Source organism: Nerophis lumbriciformis, linkage group LG02, assembly GCF_033978685.3.
Source record: "Nerophis lumbriciformis linkage group LG02, RoL_Nlum_v2.1, whole genome shotgun sequence".
NCBI classification, from domain to species: domain Eukaryota; kingdom Metazoa; phylum Chordata; class Actinopteri; order Syngnathiformes; family Syngnathidae; genus Nerophis; species Nerophis lumbriciformis.
The window spans coordinates 52824758-52846417 of record NC_084549.2 but is presented as its reverse complement, the minus strand read 5'-3'; the positions used below and the strand labels follow the sequence as shown (position 1 = coordinate 52846417).

The window sequence follows — 21660 nt, the reverse complement described above, 5'->3', positions numbered from 1 at the left end:
GCACAACCTACATTCATATTCACTTGAACTTTTTTCATTTTCGCTTGAGTTACATTTTTCAAAATATAATACATGTGCTTGCAATAAACATTTTTTGTGATCAAAGTCTGCCTTTGCTACCTGAAAAATTACGGAACAAATATGCCAAAGAAGCCCAAATTTGTCAGGGAACGCCCACATTTAAAGAGTGCGCATCTTGGATGAAGGCGTGCAGTGAAAGATTTAAGTTGAGGGAGAAAATGATGCACAGCCAGGATCTGCGCAGTTTCCCAGCTTTTTTGTGAGTGTATCTGTACGTATGTGTATAGTAGTCCATTGTTGCGTGTTTTGTCTATAAGCCTGAAAGCCGCTCCACTTGGCTTCCTAGAACAGAGTTTAACATCCCAGGTGTCTTTGAAGAAGGGGGGAGGGATTTTTCAGAGCATCTTCCGCTGAACTGGTCTTGCTGGGGTTTTTACAGCATGGCTCAGCCAAGGCCATTGCAGAGGGAGCCAAATTGTAGATAAGGATTGTTTTTGTTAGGCAAGCAAACACATTCCAATGGTTTGTCGGCTCAAATTGCTCATTCTGGCTCTCAAATTGGTCATAATTTGGCCTTGAAGCCTGGAAAGCTTCTCCGAGATGTTATCCAATTTGCGATTCAATTCTGAAATTGCCAATGTCTGAGTGTTCACAGCTCTGCCCAACTCATATATCGTAACGGACAGCCTTTGGGCTCCTTGAACAACTGCCATTGTCTTCCGAATTTGTCAATAAACCATAGCAACGCTCAATCCAAACAACAGATGACCTTTCATCACAGTTCCAAGTAGATATCATTATCAGAGTTCCAAATAGATACATACCTTCAATGTCTTTGACGGAAATAACTGCAAGGCTCACGACTTGCCACTTCTTCCAAGAGTCCCTCATGTATCCAGCAGCGAATGTCCCATCAGGACAAGCAGGTTGCCCCGTACCTGTGCTTCTCGTCGAGAAGACCTTGTCAATCGAGTTGAGGGACCACTTTATCAATTCCATGTTTTAAATTTCGGAGAACAGTGCAAAAGAGAGGCTTTCAAAAAGTTAAGATAAGACAAGACAAAGACAAAAGAGCAACGCAGGAGAGATAGGAGAGGGAGGGAAATACGTCAGCCTTTGTTAAGAGCTAAGGAAGAAAGCACTGTAACACATACAGTGTAAGACACAAGACTTAATTTAAGCCAAAAATGTGTACAATATCAATCAATCATTTAAAGTTTATTTATATAGCCCTAAATCACGGGTGTCCCAAAGGGCTGCACAAGCCACAACGACATCCTCGGCTCAGATCCCAGATCTCAGATATATATTTAAGTTTAGAAAAAAATCATTGATGTAGTATAGTCATACTATTTGAAGCATGACGACTGTAATACTAAATAATCTAATATATATCTTGTTGTGTTACAGGTTTCTGGGACACTGATTGGTCTAACAAGAGGAAGTATTCAGACATACCACCTCAGCCTAGCTCACTCCCTCTCTCTGTCGCACCTGCTCCTGGTCGCTCTCGGCTTCAAACTCGTACCCCATCAGAGCTTGAGTGCTGCCAGTCTAATGGGGCTCTTTGCTTCATTAATCCTCTTTTCATTAAGGTTCATCAGCCGGATAGCAACCAGACCCCTGACTCTGTTTTTCCTGATATGAGTAAAGACCTTCTTAGCCCAGGAACCGACACACGTGGCTTTAGTGGTGACTTTCCTGCAGGCTGTAACCCTAACATCAGTGACAACAAACCACAGAGCCTTGGCACAAACACTATACTACTACAAGCGCAAAAGAAGCAAAGTGGTGTCATCCCAGAATCACAGTGGCCTCCAGCCCGTCCGCCTCCTCCTCGTCGATCAGCAACTTCTATCTGGCAGCACAGCATGCCGGAGAAAATTCCTTGGATTAATGTTCCCAAAGAGAAGGTGGAAGAGAAAGACAGAGGCAGCAGCCTTTTATCCCGTCTTGGTTCTTCACTGAGCATCAACCCCTCATCATCTCCTCCTAAGAGACTCAGCATCAGCTCTCCTATCTCAATCCCCAGACCCTCGCTGCCTATCTCTTTAGCTTCCCTGTCCTCCTCGCCTCGTAGACCCAAGTCTTTACCATTTTCCTCCCTGGACGATGTTCAATGCCACTTGGCCCTCGAGGAGCAGACTATTGAGAAGGCCCTTCTTAAAGCCAGACTATCTCAGCAGAATGGTACTGCAGCTCACAGCCAGCCCTGCAGCAGTCTTCCGGAATCTTCCACAATGACTATAAGTAAACAAGCAGAGGTGCGAGGAACAGGAGGAGAGGCTGGAGAAGAATGCAATGGGCGTCACCAGCGTCTGAGCGACATGAGCCTTTCCACGGATTCTTCCGATTCTCTTGATTCCTCTTTGTCCTTCTTCATACCTCCTCTTCACGACCCCAGTCCGCCCACTGTGGCTGATTTTAATGCCCACCTTCCCCTTTCGCTCCCCTCCTCCCATCTTCTCTACTCCAGCATGGAGGAGGATGAGGACGAGGAGGAGGATGAAGACGAAGACGAACATGACTACGGTGTCAGTGTGGAGAGCGATCAGGACCAAGACCAGGACCTGACCATGATACCGCCGGGGTGCAGGACAAGGCGGCGCCCCAGTGCTAGCGCCTTGGTCCTTCAGAAAGCACTGCGAGGTCAGCTACGCAAGGTGAGCGGCGTTTTTAACTCGCTGTTGACGCCAGAAAAGCGAGCCATACGTAGGGTGGTGGAACTGTCCAGAGATAAGGGCTCCTACTTCGGCTCCTTGGTGCAGGACTACTTGAGCTACATGGGTGAGGGCGCAGGCGCCCAGACCTGGCAAAGTTTTGCTTCTGGTCTGGAGCTTCTTCAGACTCTGCGTCAGTTTATCACTCAAATGAAGAGTTACCTGCGTCAGAGCTCAGAGCTGGGATTACCTATTGAGAGCCTCATACCTGAAGAACAAATAGGTAAGTGTGGTAAAAAACATTTTATTTTGCTAAGTTTTATTTCATAAGACTTCCCATTTTAAAGCTCTAAATTTTAAAATGTCTACTGTAATTACAAGGAGTGCCAAGATACAACCTTTTCACTTCCAATATTGAAGCCTTAGGTATTGGCCAATACAGATATTGATGTGATACAATGCGATATCAGCAGGAATCATATACTGTATGCTTTCATTATTTTGTAGTGTGGAATGTTAGAAAAGGTGATATCATGTAAATTAGTCAAACAGAAATCATTGGTAAGTATGAAAAACACAAACCTATTTATTATTAATAAAGTTAAAGTTAAAGTACCACTGATAGTCATACACACACTAGGTGTGGTGAAATTACCCTCTGCACCGTCTTAAATAGACTTATGCTGCCCTTACTGTAAAGTGGAGTGATCATTGTTTTTTTGACTACACCTGTTAGTCTCAAATTAATTCATAAAGTTAAGCCAATGACTTGACTGAAATACAAGAAAAGATTAACCTTGTGTGCTTATGAACAAGTGATTAATAATCCTTATGATCAAGTGATTGATCAGCCTATCATCCACAATCCTAAAGTGAGACACCTGCCTTTTAATTTTCTATGTGTTCTAAATAGTAAAAAATAAACTGCTAGCAGAGGCGGCTAACAATTCTACTATTTCACCTATAAACCCCTCTTAAACAATTAACAACCTTTTTTTTACATGTTGTGACCTGCATATTAACCAAGCTATAGCAACATTGTTATTGTAGGCGCTAACAAAAATTACCTACTTATCTGGCATAGTGATACAGCGCCTCATGTTACCATTGAGAGCTGAAAAGTAAGCTGGCGACTGGAGTTGTTGATGCTGCTGAATTACTTTTGAGTTTGGAAAAGTTTGAAACTGAGAAATTCCACACGCTACCAGCTTCAAATCAGTGGATATACTGGCTCTCAACTAATAGACGATTACATTATGAAAACGCGGCAAGCATTTTTTACCTGAAGTATTAGGATTATATTGAATGTGGCAGTTAAACAGGTAGCACAAGTACAGCGCTAAATGATACAACGATCCCAGTGTGAGCGTACATTGTTAGTCACTGTTTTTTTATGTTCTTATTTTGTCAATGAAACAGTTAGTACTTAGCACTGGTGCTACATGATTATTTGGTTTTTCACTATAGCTGAATCTGCTTAGCACCCAGCTTCTAAAACCTATCCGCCTTATATTCAGGGTCAAAAAGATAGTACTGGATCCTCATTTGTCCTGAAGTAGTCATAGTCGGCTCTTTCAAAGTCTCTCAATGATAGTTGATGGAAGTAGCGTTCATTACTTTGCAGTCTGTGAAGTCAATGCACCCAGTAAAGAAGTTTTAGTAATGCTTAAAAAGAGCAAAATACGGTAAATATTATATATTATTATGGCTGTGCCTGTTACTACATATTTACTAAAGCATGTATGTAAAAACTTTGATGTTTTTTAGATTGCTTTATAGACAGAATAGATGAATAAACATGACCTGCATTGTTAGCTGCCTTGTGCTAAAAGTAATTAAAAAAAAACTCCACAAACACCATCACAAGCATACACATTCAGGCACCTGGCGGAAGAGCTTTTGACCAAGTGTCTAAACTGTTCGGCCTTTTATAGTTATTTGTTCATTTTATAGTATAGAGCACATTTTCAAAACTCAAAGCCCAAATCTCACCCGCTACATCATTTTATGTGGCCCGCAAAAGCCTCAATAAAACTATTCATCTTTCCTGTTGAATGAAGTTGATTTTGACAGAAAAAATGTATATCTTTAAAACTTGCATTTTAAGAATGAGAATCAGCTTTATTGGCCTGGTATGTTTAACACACAAGGAATTTGACTTGGTACAGTAGACGGTATTCTCTTTCTACAATGTAAACAATAAATATTGAAAAAATAACTTAAATATAAACAAGTACTTAAATATATAAATGAAATTATGTTGCAACTTTACATTTATTTTCATATATGTTCAGTATTTTTTTTTTAATCGCTCTTGATGGCAGCAATAACTGATGTGGCCCTCACTGAATACGAGCTTGACACCCCTGGTGTAGAGTAACACATCAACAAAGACTAGAGATGTCCGATAATGGCTTTTTTGCCGATATCCGATATTCCGATATTGTCCAACTCTTAATTACCGATTCCGATTTCAACCGATGCCGATATATACAGTCGTGGAATTAACACATTATTATGCCTAATTTTGTTGTGATGCCCCGCTGAATGCATTAAACAATGTAACAAGGTTTTCCAAAATAAATCAACTCAAGTTATGGAAAAAAATGCCAACATGGCACTGCCATATTTATTATTGAAGTCACAAAGTGCATTATTTTTTTTAACATGCCTCAAAACAGCAGCATGGAATTTGGGACATGCTCTCCCTGAGAGAGCATGAGAAGGTTGAGGTGGGCGGGGTTGGGGGCGGGGCGGATTTGAGGTGGGGGGGGAGTAGGGGGTAGCGGGAGGTGTATATTGTAGCATCCCAGAAGAGTCAGTGCTGCCAGGGGTTCTGGATATTTGTTCTGTTGTGTTTATGTTGTGTTACGGTGCGGATGTTCTCCCGAAATGTGTTTGTCATTCTTGTTTGGTGTGGGTTCACAGTGTGGCGCATATTTGTAACAGTGTTAAAGTTGTTTATGCGGCCACCCTCAGTGTGACCTGTATGGCTGTTGATCAAGTATGCCTTGCATTTCCTTGTGTGTATGAAAAGCCGTGGATATTATGCGACTGGGCCGGCACGCAAAGGCAGTGCTTTTAAGGTTTATTGGCGCTCTGTACTTCTCCCTACGTCCATGTACACAGCGGCGTTTTAATAAGTCATAAATTATACTTTTTGAAACCGATACCGATAATTTTGAAACCGATACCGATAATTTCCGATATTATATTTAAAAGCATTTATCGGCCGATAAAATCGGCATTCCGATATTATCGGACATCCCTAACAAAGACAGTTATATCTTACACTTAAGTTCAGTTTTAATTTTTTATATCTCAACTGACAGGTTTGTAACAAGCAGAATAGAAAAGGCTTTTATTTTCATTGCACATTAAGAAAAATGAAATTGGGAAATACTGATGGCGGAAGCTGCCATGCAAGGGGCTAAACAAAACCCATCAGGTTAAGGGTTTGGCGTCTTGCTCAAGGACACCTCGGCAGGCTGGGATCGAACAAGTAACCCTCCAGTTAAAAGATGGCCACTGTACCCATTGAGCCATGCTGCCCTTTGTGATTATTTTCAGTGACATACTTGGAAGTGGTACAGATTTGGTTGCTATGACTCAAAGTCCAGCTGGTGCACATGAATCCTAGATACTCCACCTCCAGTCCTTTTTATACAAACTTCCCAATGAGGGGTAGATATTTTAAAGGTCTGTTCTCTCTTTTGCAGTCCACAATTCTCTGTCTCTCTCTTTGCATTTTTTCTTGGTGACTGTTTTTTTCCTCACACATTTTCCAGATGTAGTCCTAGTTTTAACAGCTCTGCTGTTTTATATGAGAAAAAGGTTGGGTACATTTTGCCTATGAGTAGTGCAGTGCAATATGGACAAAAACATACATGCTGATGTAAGTAATTGTATATATGCTGACATATATCACAATATTGCATTTGTTTTAATTATATATATTAATATAAGCAAAATGCTACCACAGAATCCATGAAGTAGCCATGCAGTTTTTGCAACATCACATATTTAGTCACCAGTCAAGGAAAGACAAGGTCTAAAATTATTTTTGTTTGACCCGATAGACGGTCTAAATGCTATGTTGGGTTTGTGTCACTTCAGCAGGAAGTAAACAATCTGTGTATCAGGAAAACTGTGACAGATCTCAGACACGCCTTACTCTGATTACACTAGTCTATTTTTACCACCAAACACTTCCCTTGTCCACATTGATAAGATTTGTGGTTCATTGTCGTCATTTTCTCATCTGTAGGTGCCTAACCAGACCTTGATTTATACATATATATATATATATATATATATATATATATATATATATATATATATATATATATATATATATATATATATATATATATATATATATATCTATATATATATATATATATATATATATATATATATATATATGTATATATATGTATATATACATATATATATATATATATATATATATATAGATAGATAGATAATATATACACATATACATACATACATATATATATAATGTGTGTATATATATATGTGTGTATGTATATGTATGTATGTATATATATATGTGTGTATGTGTATATAAATAAATAAATATATGGGTTGTACTTGTATAGCGCTTTTCTACCTTCAAGGCACTCAAAGCGCTTTGACACTACTTCCACATTTACCCATTCACACACACATTCACACACTAATGGAGGGAGCTGCCATGCAAGGCGCTAACCAGCACCCATCAGGAGCAAGGGGTGAAGTGTCTTGCTCAGGACACAACGGACATGACGAGGTTGGCACTAGGTGGGGATTGAACCAGGGACCCTCGGGTTGCGCACGGCCACTCTTCCACTGCGCCACGCCGTCCCCAATATATGTATATAAATGTGTGTAAGTGCATATGTATATATGTGTATGTGTATGTATGTGTATATGTATGTGTATGTATATGTATATGTATATGTATGTGTATGTATATATATATGTATTTGTATGTATATATGTATATGCATGTAAATATGTATATGTGTGTATGTATATGTATATGTGTATATGTATATATGCATGTGTATATACAGTATATGTATATATGCATATATATGTATGTATGTATTTATATATATATATATATATATATATATATACTGTATATATACACTGTACATACATATATATATATATATACATACTGTATATATACTGTACATATATATATATATATATATATATATATATATATATATATATATATATATATATATATATATATATATATATATATATATATATATATATGTATATACACAGTCGTGGTCAAAAGTTTACATACACTTGTGAAGGACATACTGTCATGGCTGTCTTGAGATTCCAATAATTTCTACAACTCTTATTTTTTTGTGATAGCACATACTTGTTTGTCACAAAAAACATTCATGAAGTTTGGTTCTTTTATGAATTTATTATGGTTCTAATGAAAATGTGACCAAATCTGCTGGGTCAAAAGTATACATTATCAATTTTGGTGATGTAGAAAAGTTACAATCAAATCAAATTAGCTTAATGGCATGGCCTCTTAACTTCATGTGAGTGATTGTGATCGACAACACCTGTTGACTTCTCTGAGCCCATTTAAATAGGGCTCATGTGATACAGTCATTAGACTCTGTTACAAACGCGACAATTAAGAAAGTCAAACTCACCACAGAGCTGAAAAAATGAATCATTGACTTGAACAAGTCAGGAAAGTCACTTGGAGCCACATCAAAGCAGCTTAAGCTCCCAAGAGCAACTCTGCAGACAATTGTTCGTAAGTATAAAGTGCATGGCACAGTTTTGTCACTGCCACGATCAGGAAGAACACGCAAGCTATCACCTGCTGCTGAGAGAAAATTGTTCAGGATGATCAAGAGTCAACCGAGAACCACCAAAAAGCACGTCTACAATGAACTGGAAGCTGCTGGAAAACAGGTGTCAGTGTCCACAGTCAAGCGTGTTTTGCATCGCCATGGACTGAGAGGGTACTATGCAAGAAGGAAGCCAGAATTGGTGCAATTCAGCTAAATTTGTTGGTTTTCTGACATGGACTTGTTTCTTCAGCATTGTCCACATGTTCTCAGTGGGGTTTAAGTCAGGACTTTTGGAAGGCCATTCTAAAACTTTAATTCTAGCCTGATTTAGCCATTCCTTTACCACTTTAAATGTGTGTTTGGGGTCATTGTCTTGTTGGAACACCCAACTGCGCCCAAGACCCAACTTCCGGGCTGATGATTTTAGGTTGTCCTGAAGAATTTGGAGGTAATCTTCCTTTTTCATTGTCCCATTTACTCTCTGTAAAGCACCAGTTTCATTGGCAGCAAAACAGGCCCAGAGCATAATACTACCACCACCATGCTTGACGGTAGGCTTGGTGTTCCTTGGATTAAAGGCTTCAGCTTTTCTCCTCCAAACATATTGCTGGGTATTGTGGCCAAACAGCTCAATTTTTGTTTCATCTGACCACAGAACTTTCCTCCAGAATGTCTTATCTTTGTCCATGTGATGTCACATGGACAAAGATAAGACATCATAAAGTAACTAGCTATTAACAGTATATTATTAGAAGGTTTGAGAAAATAATACAACCGTAAATGACACAATATTTTACGACATACGTCAGCAGCTAATGTAGGAGCCTATGTTACCAGTTTTGAAATGGTTCTATTATCATTTACACTGCAATCGGAAGATATTCACGTTTTCCATTTTTTATACTAATGGGAATAAATACATTTTTGTCCTCAAAATTAGAGAGAGAGAGAGAGAGAGAGGGAGAAAATCTAGCTTCCGGCCACTTCTCTGGGCTTTATCTCTTGGGCACCCGTCTGCTGTCCAGTTGCAAAAAACAATAAGGGAGAAACACAGTCAATCAAATGACACACACAGGTGAGGGTGTATGTGTGGTGCAGGTAACACACGCTAAAGAGTTCAATCTTTGCCTCATCAGACCAGATAGTTTTTTTTCTCATGGTCTGAGAGTCTTTCAGGTTCATATTGGCAAACTTTTATGAAGGAATGGCCTCCGTCTGGCCACTTTAATATATGCCTGAGTGACAGATTGCTCAAGAGATGGTTGTTCTTCTGGAAGGGTCTCCTTTCAGAGGAATGCTGTAGGTCTGACAGAGTGACTGTCGAGTTCTTGGTCACCTCCCTGCCTAGGACCCTTATCCCCAGACCGCTCAGTTTAGACGGCCTGGTGGTTCCAAACGTCATCCATTTATGGATGATGGAGGCCACTGTGCTCATTGGGACCTTGAAGGCAGCAGATATTGTTATGTACCCTTCCTCAGATTTGTGCTTCGAGACAATCCTGTCTCAGTGGTCTACGGACAATTCCTTTGACTTAATTATTGATTTGTGCTCTGCCATGCACTGTCAAGTATGGGACCTTATATATAAATCATGTCCAACCACTTAAATTTAGCACAGGTGGACTCAAAATAAGCTGTAAGAACATTTCAAGAATGATCAGTTGAAACAGAATGCACCTGATCTCACTTTTGCGCTTCATGGCACAGGCCGTAAACACTTATGTACATGTGATTTCTTAGTTTTTATTTTTAATACAAACATTTCCCCCCAAAACATTCACATTGTCCTTATGGGGTATTGTGTGTAGAATTTTGAGGACAAAAATTAATGAATTCCATTTTGGAATAAGGCTGTAACATAACAATGAGGAAAAAGTGAAGCACTGTCAATGCTTTCCGGATGCGCTGTGTATGCCAAATGATATATTGTGAAAGTAATCGCAGGAGGCCAACGTTCCCTCTAAGGTGCACGCCTGTGCAATTGCGCACTGCTCAAGCGTCCTCTGCGCACGGCAAATCTATGCCACACACAAAATCTAATAAAAAAACAAGCGCATAACAATTTTCGACACGACACGGACACGACAGAGAAAACAGTTTTCGTCATCATTGTTCAAATATTGTAACGTCTGTCAAGACGCTTTGAGGACATGAATTCCATCGATCACTTTACTGAGCAAAAGTCTTTATTGTCGGCCATAAACACATCACCAAAACATTAGTAAAAAAAAAAAGATATCTAGCAAAACTGGTCATTTTCTGCAGTACAAACCAGACCAAAAGCAACTTTGTTATATCAACAGCAGTCGCTCGCTCTTTCTCACTTACGCCAACACATGCACATATGGCACTTAGCCAGTGATGCGTTTACAGCCACACAAAAAGTCGGACAAGTCCAACACCACACATTAAGTGTAATACCAGGTCGTTATACTATGATTTACCAATCAAATGTGTAATTATTCTAGCGTCATTTATTAGGAATCTTAATTTATAAATATTAATCATGAAATGCTGTTAGTATATTAAATAAATACTAATAAAAATATATTTTTTACAAACAGGAAGTTTCAGGAATGTACACATGATCCCCTGCTTACATCTCATTGTGCAACATGTGAATGTTTTAATGGGAACTAAATGCAATCTCTGAAAGGGGTACAAATTATTTCCAAAGCAGGACCTCCACCCAGACAAACAATACAAGTACACAGTTCATGAAAAACAATATTTGTTGTTATTGTCATTGTAAGTGGGCCTAAACACTTATATTAGAAAATCATCTCATGGAAATGACTGCTGTCTTTTGATTATAATAATAAGATAATGTTGTGTGTCTATCTGTGTTGGCCCTGCGATGAGGTGGGGACTTTTCCAGGGTGTACACCGCCTTCCGCCCAAATGCAGCTGAGATAGGCTCCAGCATCCCCCACGACCCTGAAAGGGACAAGCGGTATAAAGGAGATTGAACCTGTTATTTAGTCAGGTTTGGGACAGGTGTGCTGCTGGTGTAGCCACAGTGTGCACGTCTGATGTTGCTCACATGGGCTCCACTGAATGCTCAGGGAGTTTTTGCGTTTGCTCACACACATGAAAAATTAGAGGGAACATTGCAGGAGGCTGTAATATATATTGCAATATCTATTTTAGGCCATATCACCCATCCCTAGTGTTAATGATTGATTCATAGTGACAAAAATGGACAGAAGGAATTGATGTGGTTGGATGATGAAGAGTGCTGAGGAGAGACAATGTCTCTGAATGTATGCTGAGGCAAGGAAATAAAACAACTGACTTGATCTTACTTTGGGGAATAGTCAGCAACACACATGCACTCAAACACACACCAACGTTATTCCTGACTCAGCATTGCTGCGGTCTGCTTCCATCCTGTCTGGATGATATCATGGCATGTGTTAGTCAGACTTTCCAAAAAAAGCAATGTTTGCACGTTCCCTGTTCTTGTGCACGCTTCTCCTTGGTTCTCTTCCTTCCTCAAGAATTCAGTCAACGGTCACTATGTTTACATGCACTAAAAAAACACATTGTTGCATGAGCTGGTTTGAAATCTGCTTTTTAAAATACATAAAGATCATTAGATCTTTTTTAGGGTTGGTATAGTGCACATAGACCATATGATTGTAAACCAAATCCCTCGTGCATGTACAGCAGTACCTTTTGGATACAACTGTATTTAGGGCTCGACACCAAAATCTGCAAAGGCCCCATTTGAATTGTTTCAATAATGATTATTCTCCCACTTAGATTGCATTTTTGAAGCACTAAATATGCACAAAAACTCCACAATTTTTGCAAGCGTGTCCAGTCCGGCAAAAAATGTAAAGTTTTTGGGATCCGGAACGCAACATTTAAAAAAAAATGTTGTCGCGTTTTCTTGAAAATTATAAAAAACTAGCCCAGTTTCACGTATTGTCACGAAAATCGCTGGAGACAAAGATGCACTTAAGTCTCAAGAATCCATATTTGAAAACAAACAGGAAGTCAGCCATCTTGGTTTCCGTCAACCCTTTTTAGGCCAAAAACACGATTCGGTAACTGTTCATACCCATCCCTAGTAGACGGAGCCTGCCGGCGATAACTGCTCCTCACCATCAAACTATCAAAATGTATTTTCTTCACTTTAAACAATCAGCTTTCCTTCAAAACTAATATGCGGTTTTAAGGTCAGGAACTGATGATGACATTGATATTGACACCAATATGACCATAACCTTGTGATAGAAAATAATTCCTGTCTGAACTTCCTTCCACATGCTCCAATTTTCCTGAAATATTTGAGGGTGGGTAGCAGCATTGGGTGGGATGTCACTGCATGACTACTGTGGCGCCAATATCACCCCCTTGTGGTGGAAAATTATAACAATCACAACTTCAACGTCCAATTCAGATATTTTTTGTCAAATCCGATATTTTTATGTAGTGCATTTATGGCAATTTCAAAGATTTTGGCCAATCAAAGTCAACATTTTCTCAACGGAATTATTGCCCGTAGAAGATTAAGAAGGAAGTGGTCAAGCATTTTGGCCTTTTGCAGTTTGTGGGACATTTGCTACGCTCCGAAGAGCGTGTGAGCGAGCAGTCGGAGACAGGATTTTTGAGCGAAGAACTATGACGTTAATCACTTTTGATGACGTTGTGGTTGGATGAACGCGACCGGAGCATTGCCCACACTGCAGTCACATCGGATACATATCTAATCTACTGTATATCCACATACGAAAGAGGCCTAGGTCGAATTTGAAAACTTCGGACTTTCACTGTTCACATTGACATAAAACAATCTGACACAGGTCACATATGGGCAAAAAAATCGGACTTAACCTGCAGTGTGAACAAAGCCTGATAGTGTGCACAACAAGACAGATACTATAACTGCGTCGATGTTGACCTTCTAGATAGGAAGGCTACGTTCACACAGCAGGGTCGGATGTCCAATTGTGGTTTTCTTTGTCATATCCGATCCTTTCAGTCGCCGTTCACATTACAAAAAAAAAGGTATTTCTAATGTGAATGCATTTGAACCCGCATGCGGTCATGACGTCGCATGCACTGCAATGTTTACCGAAGTAAACATGGCTTCCGCTCTAGTCGCATTTGTGGCAATTTCAAGGATTTTGAGCAGTCAAACTTACATTTTCTGAGAGAATTAAACATGGTTTCCGCTCTAGTCGCATTTGTGGCAATTTCAAGGATTTTGAGCAGTCAAACTCAACATTTTCTGAACTGACTTATTGAGCTTAGAAGATTAAGAAAGGAAAGTTCATGTATTTTGGCTAGGGCAGTTTTACGGAATATTTTGCTTTGATGTCTGCTTGTAGTCTGTGGGCGAGCAGTCGGAGACACGAGTGGTAAAACTTTCATGTGAGTTCCTAAACATTACCTGTTTTCTGCTCCGTTGTTAACTATTCTAACTATTCATTTTGTAACCGTTCATTTTGATGAATAATTATGACGCTTATCACTTTTTGATGACGTTCTGGTCGAATGTATGCGACCTGGGCGCGGCAGCATTTCACATTGAGGACGCATTGCCTATATATATTCGATTTATTTCCACATAAGAAAGAGGCCTGGGTCAGATATGAAAAATCCGGAATTGCACTGTTCACACTGACATGAAACAATCTGATACAGGTGCCAAATGGGCAAAAATTTACCTGCAGGGTGAACAAGGCCAAAGACTGTGTCTCTGCAACTCTGGGCTATAGGCATATACAGTACATGTATAAGAGTTACAGGTAGACTTATAATTTTTAAACAGTACAGTAAAACTAAGTGTTAGTATTCTGCCATCCCTAAATATTGGTATTAAATTTGGCCGAACGGTAGACAGTCCTTTATTTAGTCAAAAGACCTTCCTAAATTAAGGTTGGTTATTGGTTGCCTCCAAATTAAATACTGTAAAACCAAGCACATAAAAGAGTATATTAATACACATAAAGTACAAAACATGTACGAATCATGTAAAACCAACAATACAGCTTGGTACAAACTGATATAAATAATATAATATAACAATAATCTACAAAAAAAAAAGTTGGCACTATTTATTGTTTATTGCTTTGTCTTCCACAAGTTGCGGACATTCTTTGTGTATGTTTTACGCTTAAAAAAAGTGTTTGTGCATCTTAAACATTCATTTATATTTCAACACATTTACCCCTGCACGTTAAGAGCATTTGTGAACTGTTGAGAGCGATCTATAATGCACATTTTTTTGGTAAATGAGAGACAATGAGAGATTATCGTTACACGTCAACATCTCTAACATGTAAATGCTGCTGCCTCTTTGCTTGGTCAGCATTGCAAATGAAAATATACAATTGTCCTGCACTGGATAAATACATATATGAATACATGCAAACTGGGAAGTAAATGTTAAAATACTACATTACCCAGAAGGCTTAGCATTTTAGACAGGTAGGCTGCACGATTTTGAGGGAAAAAAACCCTAATTGCATTCTTTCTCTCCAAAATTGCAATTGCGATTATCATATTTTATACATATAAATGCATACAACTGCCAAAATTCCGCATTGAGGAGGACATGTTACTTTTAGACTGTTCAACATCTTCTTGTCTCAAGGTGCCACACAATAGAACAATATGCAATAATCTACTTTCAAAAATATTTGGCTTTATGCAGACAGACTCAGAGCTTTTGTCTCCATCATGCTCTTAAACTAAAGAAATAACTGATAAAAACTATACAGTGATTATAATGTACTGTAATCATAATATTCAATAATAATGCAAGTGACCCATGAAAATGATATACACTTTAGTTTCCCATTACTGTAGAATTGTTTACCATTGTACTTTAATTAGAAGGTAAACAATTTTCAGTTATCCTAAATTACAAAAAGAGAACAATACCAAGTCATATTCCTTGTGTGTTACATACTTGGCCAATAAAGATGATTCTGATAAATAAACAAACACAAAAATAAAATAGACTCTCCTTTCTGTAAGCGAAAATTAACTTAAACGTTGAATATCTTTAAGTGCATTTTTTATTTTCAAAACTTTTTTTTTTTCTTTTTGCCATTACAGCATTTTTACTCTTTCGTCTATGCTGATGGACTCATGTTTTCCCATCTGCTTTGAAAATTAAACATTTCCACAAAGGGACAAGGGCTTTGTTTTCATTCATATTCATATTCATTCCTCCTAATTTTTGTTACTTTGCGGTACTTCTCACTGGCGAGTCACAGGTAGCGAGGCTCTCTCCCTTCCTCTGTGTGTGTGTGTGTGTGTGTGTGTGTGTGTGTGTGTGTGTGTGTGTGTGTGTGTGTGTGTGTGTGAGTGTGTGAGTGTGTGTGCGTGTGTGTGTGCGTGTGTGTGTGTGTGTGTGTGTGTGTGTGTGTGAGCGAGCAGACCCACTCTCCACCCAGCGAGGCAAATATTGTGCATGACTGAAAAGATGGATCACTGCGTTCAATTAAATCTACTGTTGAATAAATATGCTCTGGTGCTGAAAGCGATGCACAGAGTGAGACGCCTTTCTCCTTGTTTGAAGAGAGAGACACTTTTGATCGGCCAGGAAGCAAAGGACGCAACTTAACAATTCTGATTGGCGAACATTTCTGTCACTGAAACAGCAGTGACGGCATAGGAAAACCCGAAACCTCGGCCTCCTGTGGTTACTATACCGCAGTAATTAAAACCTTGATATTGATTAGATGGCGATTAATCGTGGAGTCCTAGTAGACCGTAACAGGAAGTTGGTCTGAGCTATGCAGCGGAACGACAATTTTGAAATTAAAGAGTTGCTATATTTTCACATGTTGTTGTTCCTACTTCGTCTACATAAGAAACAAACAACTTTTCATTAGACAGTTGCATCCGCGTTTGATTGTCGCTCAGAGACAAATTTGATTAGCTAAAATGTGCGGGAATTGGCGGGCATTGGAAAAAGTTGCAAGACCACAAATAATTTGCATGGCTTGGCTAAATTTGCATGACCTGACAACATCACAAAATCCTGGAAGGGCTGTCTTATTTCACTTATTTCAAAAGGAAGGAAAGTAACAGTGGACTATTGATGGGCATATAAATTCCGTGGTCTCGATTGAGAATCGATTCTGTCGTATTAATCCACACTACAAAATAATACAAGTAAGTAGGATTCTTGTTGATATCATATCAGATCAGTATTGTGTCGGAAGTGAAAAAGTTTTATGGGGACACGCCTCACAGTTGGGTTAGAAGGTTTTTTCCCTAAACTTACCCTGTTTTTCTAAGTATCTATGAAGTATGATATGGACCTATTAGGCCTTGGATGGATTAGGGAAGGTCCCAAATGATAAATGGGTCCTCAAAATGGTCCAAATTGCACTCAAAAGGCCTTGCTGCCGAACTCTTTGGATACATTTCGGACTTTTTGGAGCACTAGAACTTTAATGAGTAAGGCTCAATTCGAATTCTCCCTCCTCCACCTCCCGTCTTCTACTTGACCCTCCCCCTTGGCTCTTGCGTCTAGTGCCATGGCGAAATATTGCAAATACGCCCCTATGCATATGGACATTGTTCGAGTCTCGCTGCGTCATCAACCCTGGCTTTGATTGTGCTCTTTTTTTTCTTCCGCCTGTCTTTGTTAAGAAGACGACCGTTTATAAGAGAACGTTTTTGGAAAAAGTGCAAGTGCTGGCGTATCAGCTTGCAGTATGTCAAATGTGTTTCATTGTGTATTTGTTTTTGAAGCCATTATTTACGTGCAGTAGCAAAGGTTTGAAGTCTGACGAAAACCATGAGTGTCGTTACTATGAAAATCATTAGTTATGCTTTTTACATACATTTGTACGCTTCTCTGGGTTTCTGGTCTGCCGTCTTTCTCCTCGCACTCAATAGTGTAGGTAGGTCTGCGACAACGTTCCCTCTAAGGTGCGCGCCTGCGCAATTGCGCACTGCTCACATGTCCTCTGCGCACAGCAAATTAATGCCGCGCAGAAAATCAAAAATCCCATCTGAACATTAAACAAAATAAACACATTACAATTTATTCTGTATGATTTTGCAATGCAACTCTATGAGTGACAGGTGACAACAAGAGTGGCCCCAATGAATAAGACAATCTTTTCAACACAGTTCAATTATCGTCTGTCGAGACACTTTACGGACAGGAATTCAATCAATCACTTTATTGAGCAAAACTGTTTGCAACCACACCAAAAACATGAGTAAAAAAAAATGTTTATCTATAAAAACTGGTAATTTTCTGCTATACAAACCAGGCTTAAACCAACTTTGTCATCCGTCGTTTCAACAGAAGCCGCTCGCTCTGTCTCACCTGCACCAACACAAGCACTCATGGCACTTAGCCAGTGCTGCATTTATGGCCACACAAAAAGTCGGACAACTCCAACGCCACACAATGTGTAAATGCCAGGTTGTAACACTCTGACTTCTCAATCAGATGTGTGCTTATTTTACTGCCATTTATTAAGAATGTTAATCTAAGGATATTATTCATGAAATATTGTCACTAGATTTCATAAATGCTAATAAAAAGATGTATTTTACAGACAGAAAGTTACAGGAACTAAATGTAATCTCTGAAAGGGGTAACATTTCTTTTAAAGGCAGGACCCGCAGCCAGACATACAATACTAGCACATAGGTCATGAAAAACGTGTTTTTTTTTGTTATTGTCATTGTAAGAGGGCAAAATCACTTATATCAGAAAATTATTTTAATAAAACATTTAAATTGTTATGATGTCAGGTTTGGGACAGGTATGACGCTGGTGTGGCCACAGTATGCACGTCTGATGTTGCTCACATGTGCTCCACTGAATGCTCAGGGAGTTTGTGCGTTTGCTCACACACATGAAAAATTAGAGGGAACATTGGTCTGCGAGCTCACATCGCTTCGAGGAAGGTACTTTGCCCATCCCCCTTACGTGACAGAAAATTGATTGACGTGAATGCACAAAACCAAGGAGGGAGGACATTCTAATTGAGCCTTGTACCTCTCTTTTGGGGTACTTTGGGACCTTCAGGTCTGTTACTTTCTGAGTCCAAAGACCTTCTTTTGTACGTACAAATAGGTCCCACTTCTGGTAACAAAGTCTGTTTCAAGAAATGACTCTTTCCCTTTCTACTTCATGTACAATTTTTCTTTGAAGTGTGCAAAACTGATCTGTTGTGTTGTCCTGTTCAGACCCTGTCCTGGAGAAGGCCATGTACAAGTGCGTCCTGAAGCCGCTCAAACCTATGGTTAGCGCTGCGCTGCGGGAGTTCCAGGTGCGCAGCGGCGAGTGGCAGGAGCTGAAGGAAAACATGTCTTTGGCGAAGGCCCGGCCACCACAGGAAATGGGAGTGGACGACGCGGTGCCGCCGGACCCCGTCGCCATAGAAAAGATCAAGTACAAGTTTGACAGCATGTGCAAGCTGTACTCGCCTGAGAAGAAGGTCACCATGCTGCTGAGAGTTTGCAAACTCATCTACACCATCATGGAGGACAATTCAGGTGCAATAACTACACAAAACTACACACACGTTCGCTACGACTCATGAAACCATTCATCTAAGGTATACTGGTTAGTGTTGCATGATATAAATGATCTAAATTCGGCCAAGAGCTTATAATACTATCGTCATATCATGATAACGCGTCTTGATGACACATTCTAGCTGTGTGCCGCAAATTTGACAGCGACAAGAGAACAAACGCGTCCACAACGCAATGTAGCATTTTAGCTAGCAGCTAACGTCCCTCCCCAGTACAAAGCCATTTCTAAGTCAGTAATCGTTGCCTTCATAGCGGCAAATACGTTTCTTAAAAGTATTACAGGTGGACAAGGAATAGTTGTCATGCTACACTACGCACCATAGGATGATACAGGGAGCCATGCTAACCGCTAAACTAGAACTCTTGAATGTAAACCGGGGTGGACGGATCAATACAAATATTAACAGTAACAATACTAAGTATCAGTATTTGGCGGGTACTACAGTGATTAGATTGATATTTTTTTATGATAACATAACTGCTTTTTTGTTGTTTTTGTTACTCTCTACAAACCAGGAAATAAGTCCCTAGACAAAGGACTTAAGAGGGGAACTGCACATTTTTTGAATTTTGTCTATCAGTCACTATCCCTATGTGAGATAAATGTGAAATCAGCTAACAATGGAGTCAATAGGAGTTGTTCGCTTCTGCCTATGAAGTGCTCTGAAAACATCCAAACTCCTCTATCAGCGTTTTATATACATGATGTAAGTGTATATATATATAATGTAATAACAGGCTCAGTCATAATAACATGTAATATTTATGTATTTTGCTCATTTTAAGCATACGACGGTGCATTACTTTCACAGACGTATCACTATGTTCGCTTTTCCCTTCAACCACTACTACTACTCATGACAGACTTCATGAGAGACAACAAACAAAAAAAACAATCACTTACTGCACAATGTCTGCTGTCAGTAGGATGCTGACTGAATGTTTGCATCTTGTCGTTAAGATGAAGAATTACCGTATTTTTTGGAGTATAAGTCGCACCGGAGTATAAGTCGCACCTGCCGAAAATGCATAATAAAGAAGGAAAAAACATATATAAGTCGCACTGGAGTATAAGTCGCATTTTTTGGGGAAATTTATTTGATAAAACCCAACACCAAGAATAGACATTTGAAAGGCAATTTAAAATAAATAAAGAATAGTGAACAACAGGCTGAATAAGTGTACGTCATACTTGCCAACCCTCCCGGATTTTCCGGGAGACTCCCGAAATTCAGCGCCTCTCCCGAAAACCTCCCGGGACAAATTTTCTCCTAAAAATCTCCCGAAATTCAGGCGGACCTGGAGGCCACGCCCCCTCCAGCTCCATGCAGACCCTCCAGGTCCGCATGGAGCAATGTTGTTGTAATATATTGAGTTGGAGGCAATAAACAGGCGAGGGGATGAAGTACGTCTCTTTACTGTAGACTTCAGAACAGACTCACACACTTGACGTCAGGTGCGCAACACCACGTAAATCGTTGGCCAACCAAAAAGTAACCCCAGTACGCTATAGCCAACATTCACCAGGAGATGGCAACAGACAAACATAGATCACTCCATTACATTCCTCCCCTTTTAGAATTGTAGAAATTACTCAAAAGAAATAAACAACCCAACCAAAAAATGCAGCAGCTCATTTAAAAAACTGTACTTAAGCCACATTCTTTTTTTTTTTTAGTACTGAACTCTTAACCCTCATTTGTAAACAATAACATGCTTATTATACAAACAGTATTTGTACATCTTTAACACAGATTTTTATACTGTCTTCAGAGATTCAGTTTTTTTGGTGGTACTCGAAACCTTTCTGGGTACCTGCGGATCACTGGTGGGGTTTTTGTTGTGGGTGATCTGGGTTCTGATGATGGCAACTCAGCAGTCCTTGAATCTGGTTCAATGATGAGACTAGTTTGTGTCTGACTCACTGATGGTCCTGGTGATGGAACTGAAACAGCACTGTCCGGTTGTACTGATGGCACATATTCTGTAACTGGTGGAGACTAGATAACTGGCAGTCTCTCCATGTTTTCTCGCCATGGTAACATGTGATCCACATGCACTGTGCGCTGTCTCTGTCCCTCTTGATAGATACTTAGATTGAGATATATATATATATATATATATATATATATATATATATATATATATATATATATATATATATATATGTGTATATATATATATATACAGTATATATATATATATATATATATATATATATATATATATATATATATATATATATATATATATATATATATATATATATATATATATATATATATATATATATATATATATATATATATATATATATATATATATATATATATATATATATACTGTATATATATATGAAATACTTGACTTGGTGAATTCTAGCTGTAAATATACTCCTCCCCTCTTAGCCACGCCCCAACCACGCCCCCGCCCCACCCCGACAACGCCCCCCACACCCCCACCCCCCTCCCCCGAAATCGGAGGTCTCAAGGTTGGCAAGTATGACGTTATATGACGCATAAATAACCAACTGAGAACGTGCCTGGTAGAACGTAACATATTATGGTAAGAGTCATTCAAATAACTATAACATATAGAAC

At 39.2% G+C, this 21660-nt stretch overlaps 1 protein-coding gene across 5 annotated transcripts in view; it reads left to right on the top strand.

Annotated features, from left to right (window-relative positions):
• Nucleotides 1-21660, top strand: part of LOC133608886 (ras and Rab interactor 2) — an 84503-nt gene that overhangs the window by 50810 nt on the left and 12033 nt on the right. For 4 of the 5 annotated variants that reach the window (XM_061964501.2, XM_061964530.2, XM_061964520.2 and 1 more), the window contains 2 exons: nucleotides 1432-2964; nucleotides 18710-19018. In XM_061964501.2, coding sequence (XP_061820485.1) covers nucleotides 1432-2964; nucleotides 18710-19018 — 1842 coding nt within the window. The remainder of the gene's footprint in view (nucleotides 1-1431; nucleotides 2965-18709; nucleotides 19019-21660) is intronic. The other variant, XM_061964511.2, reaches the window with a different exon arrangement.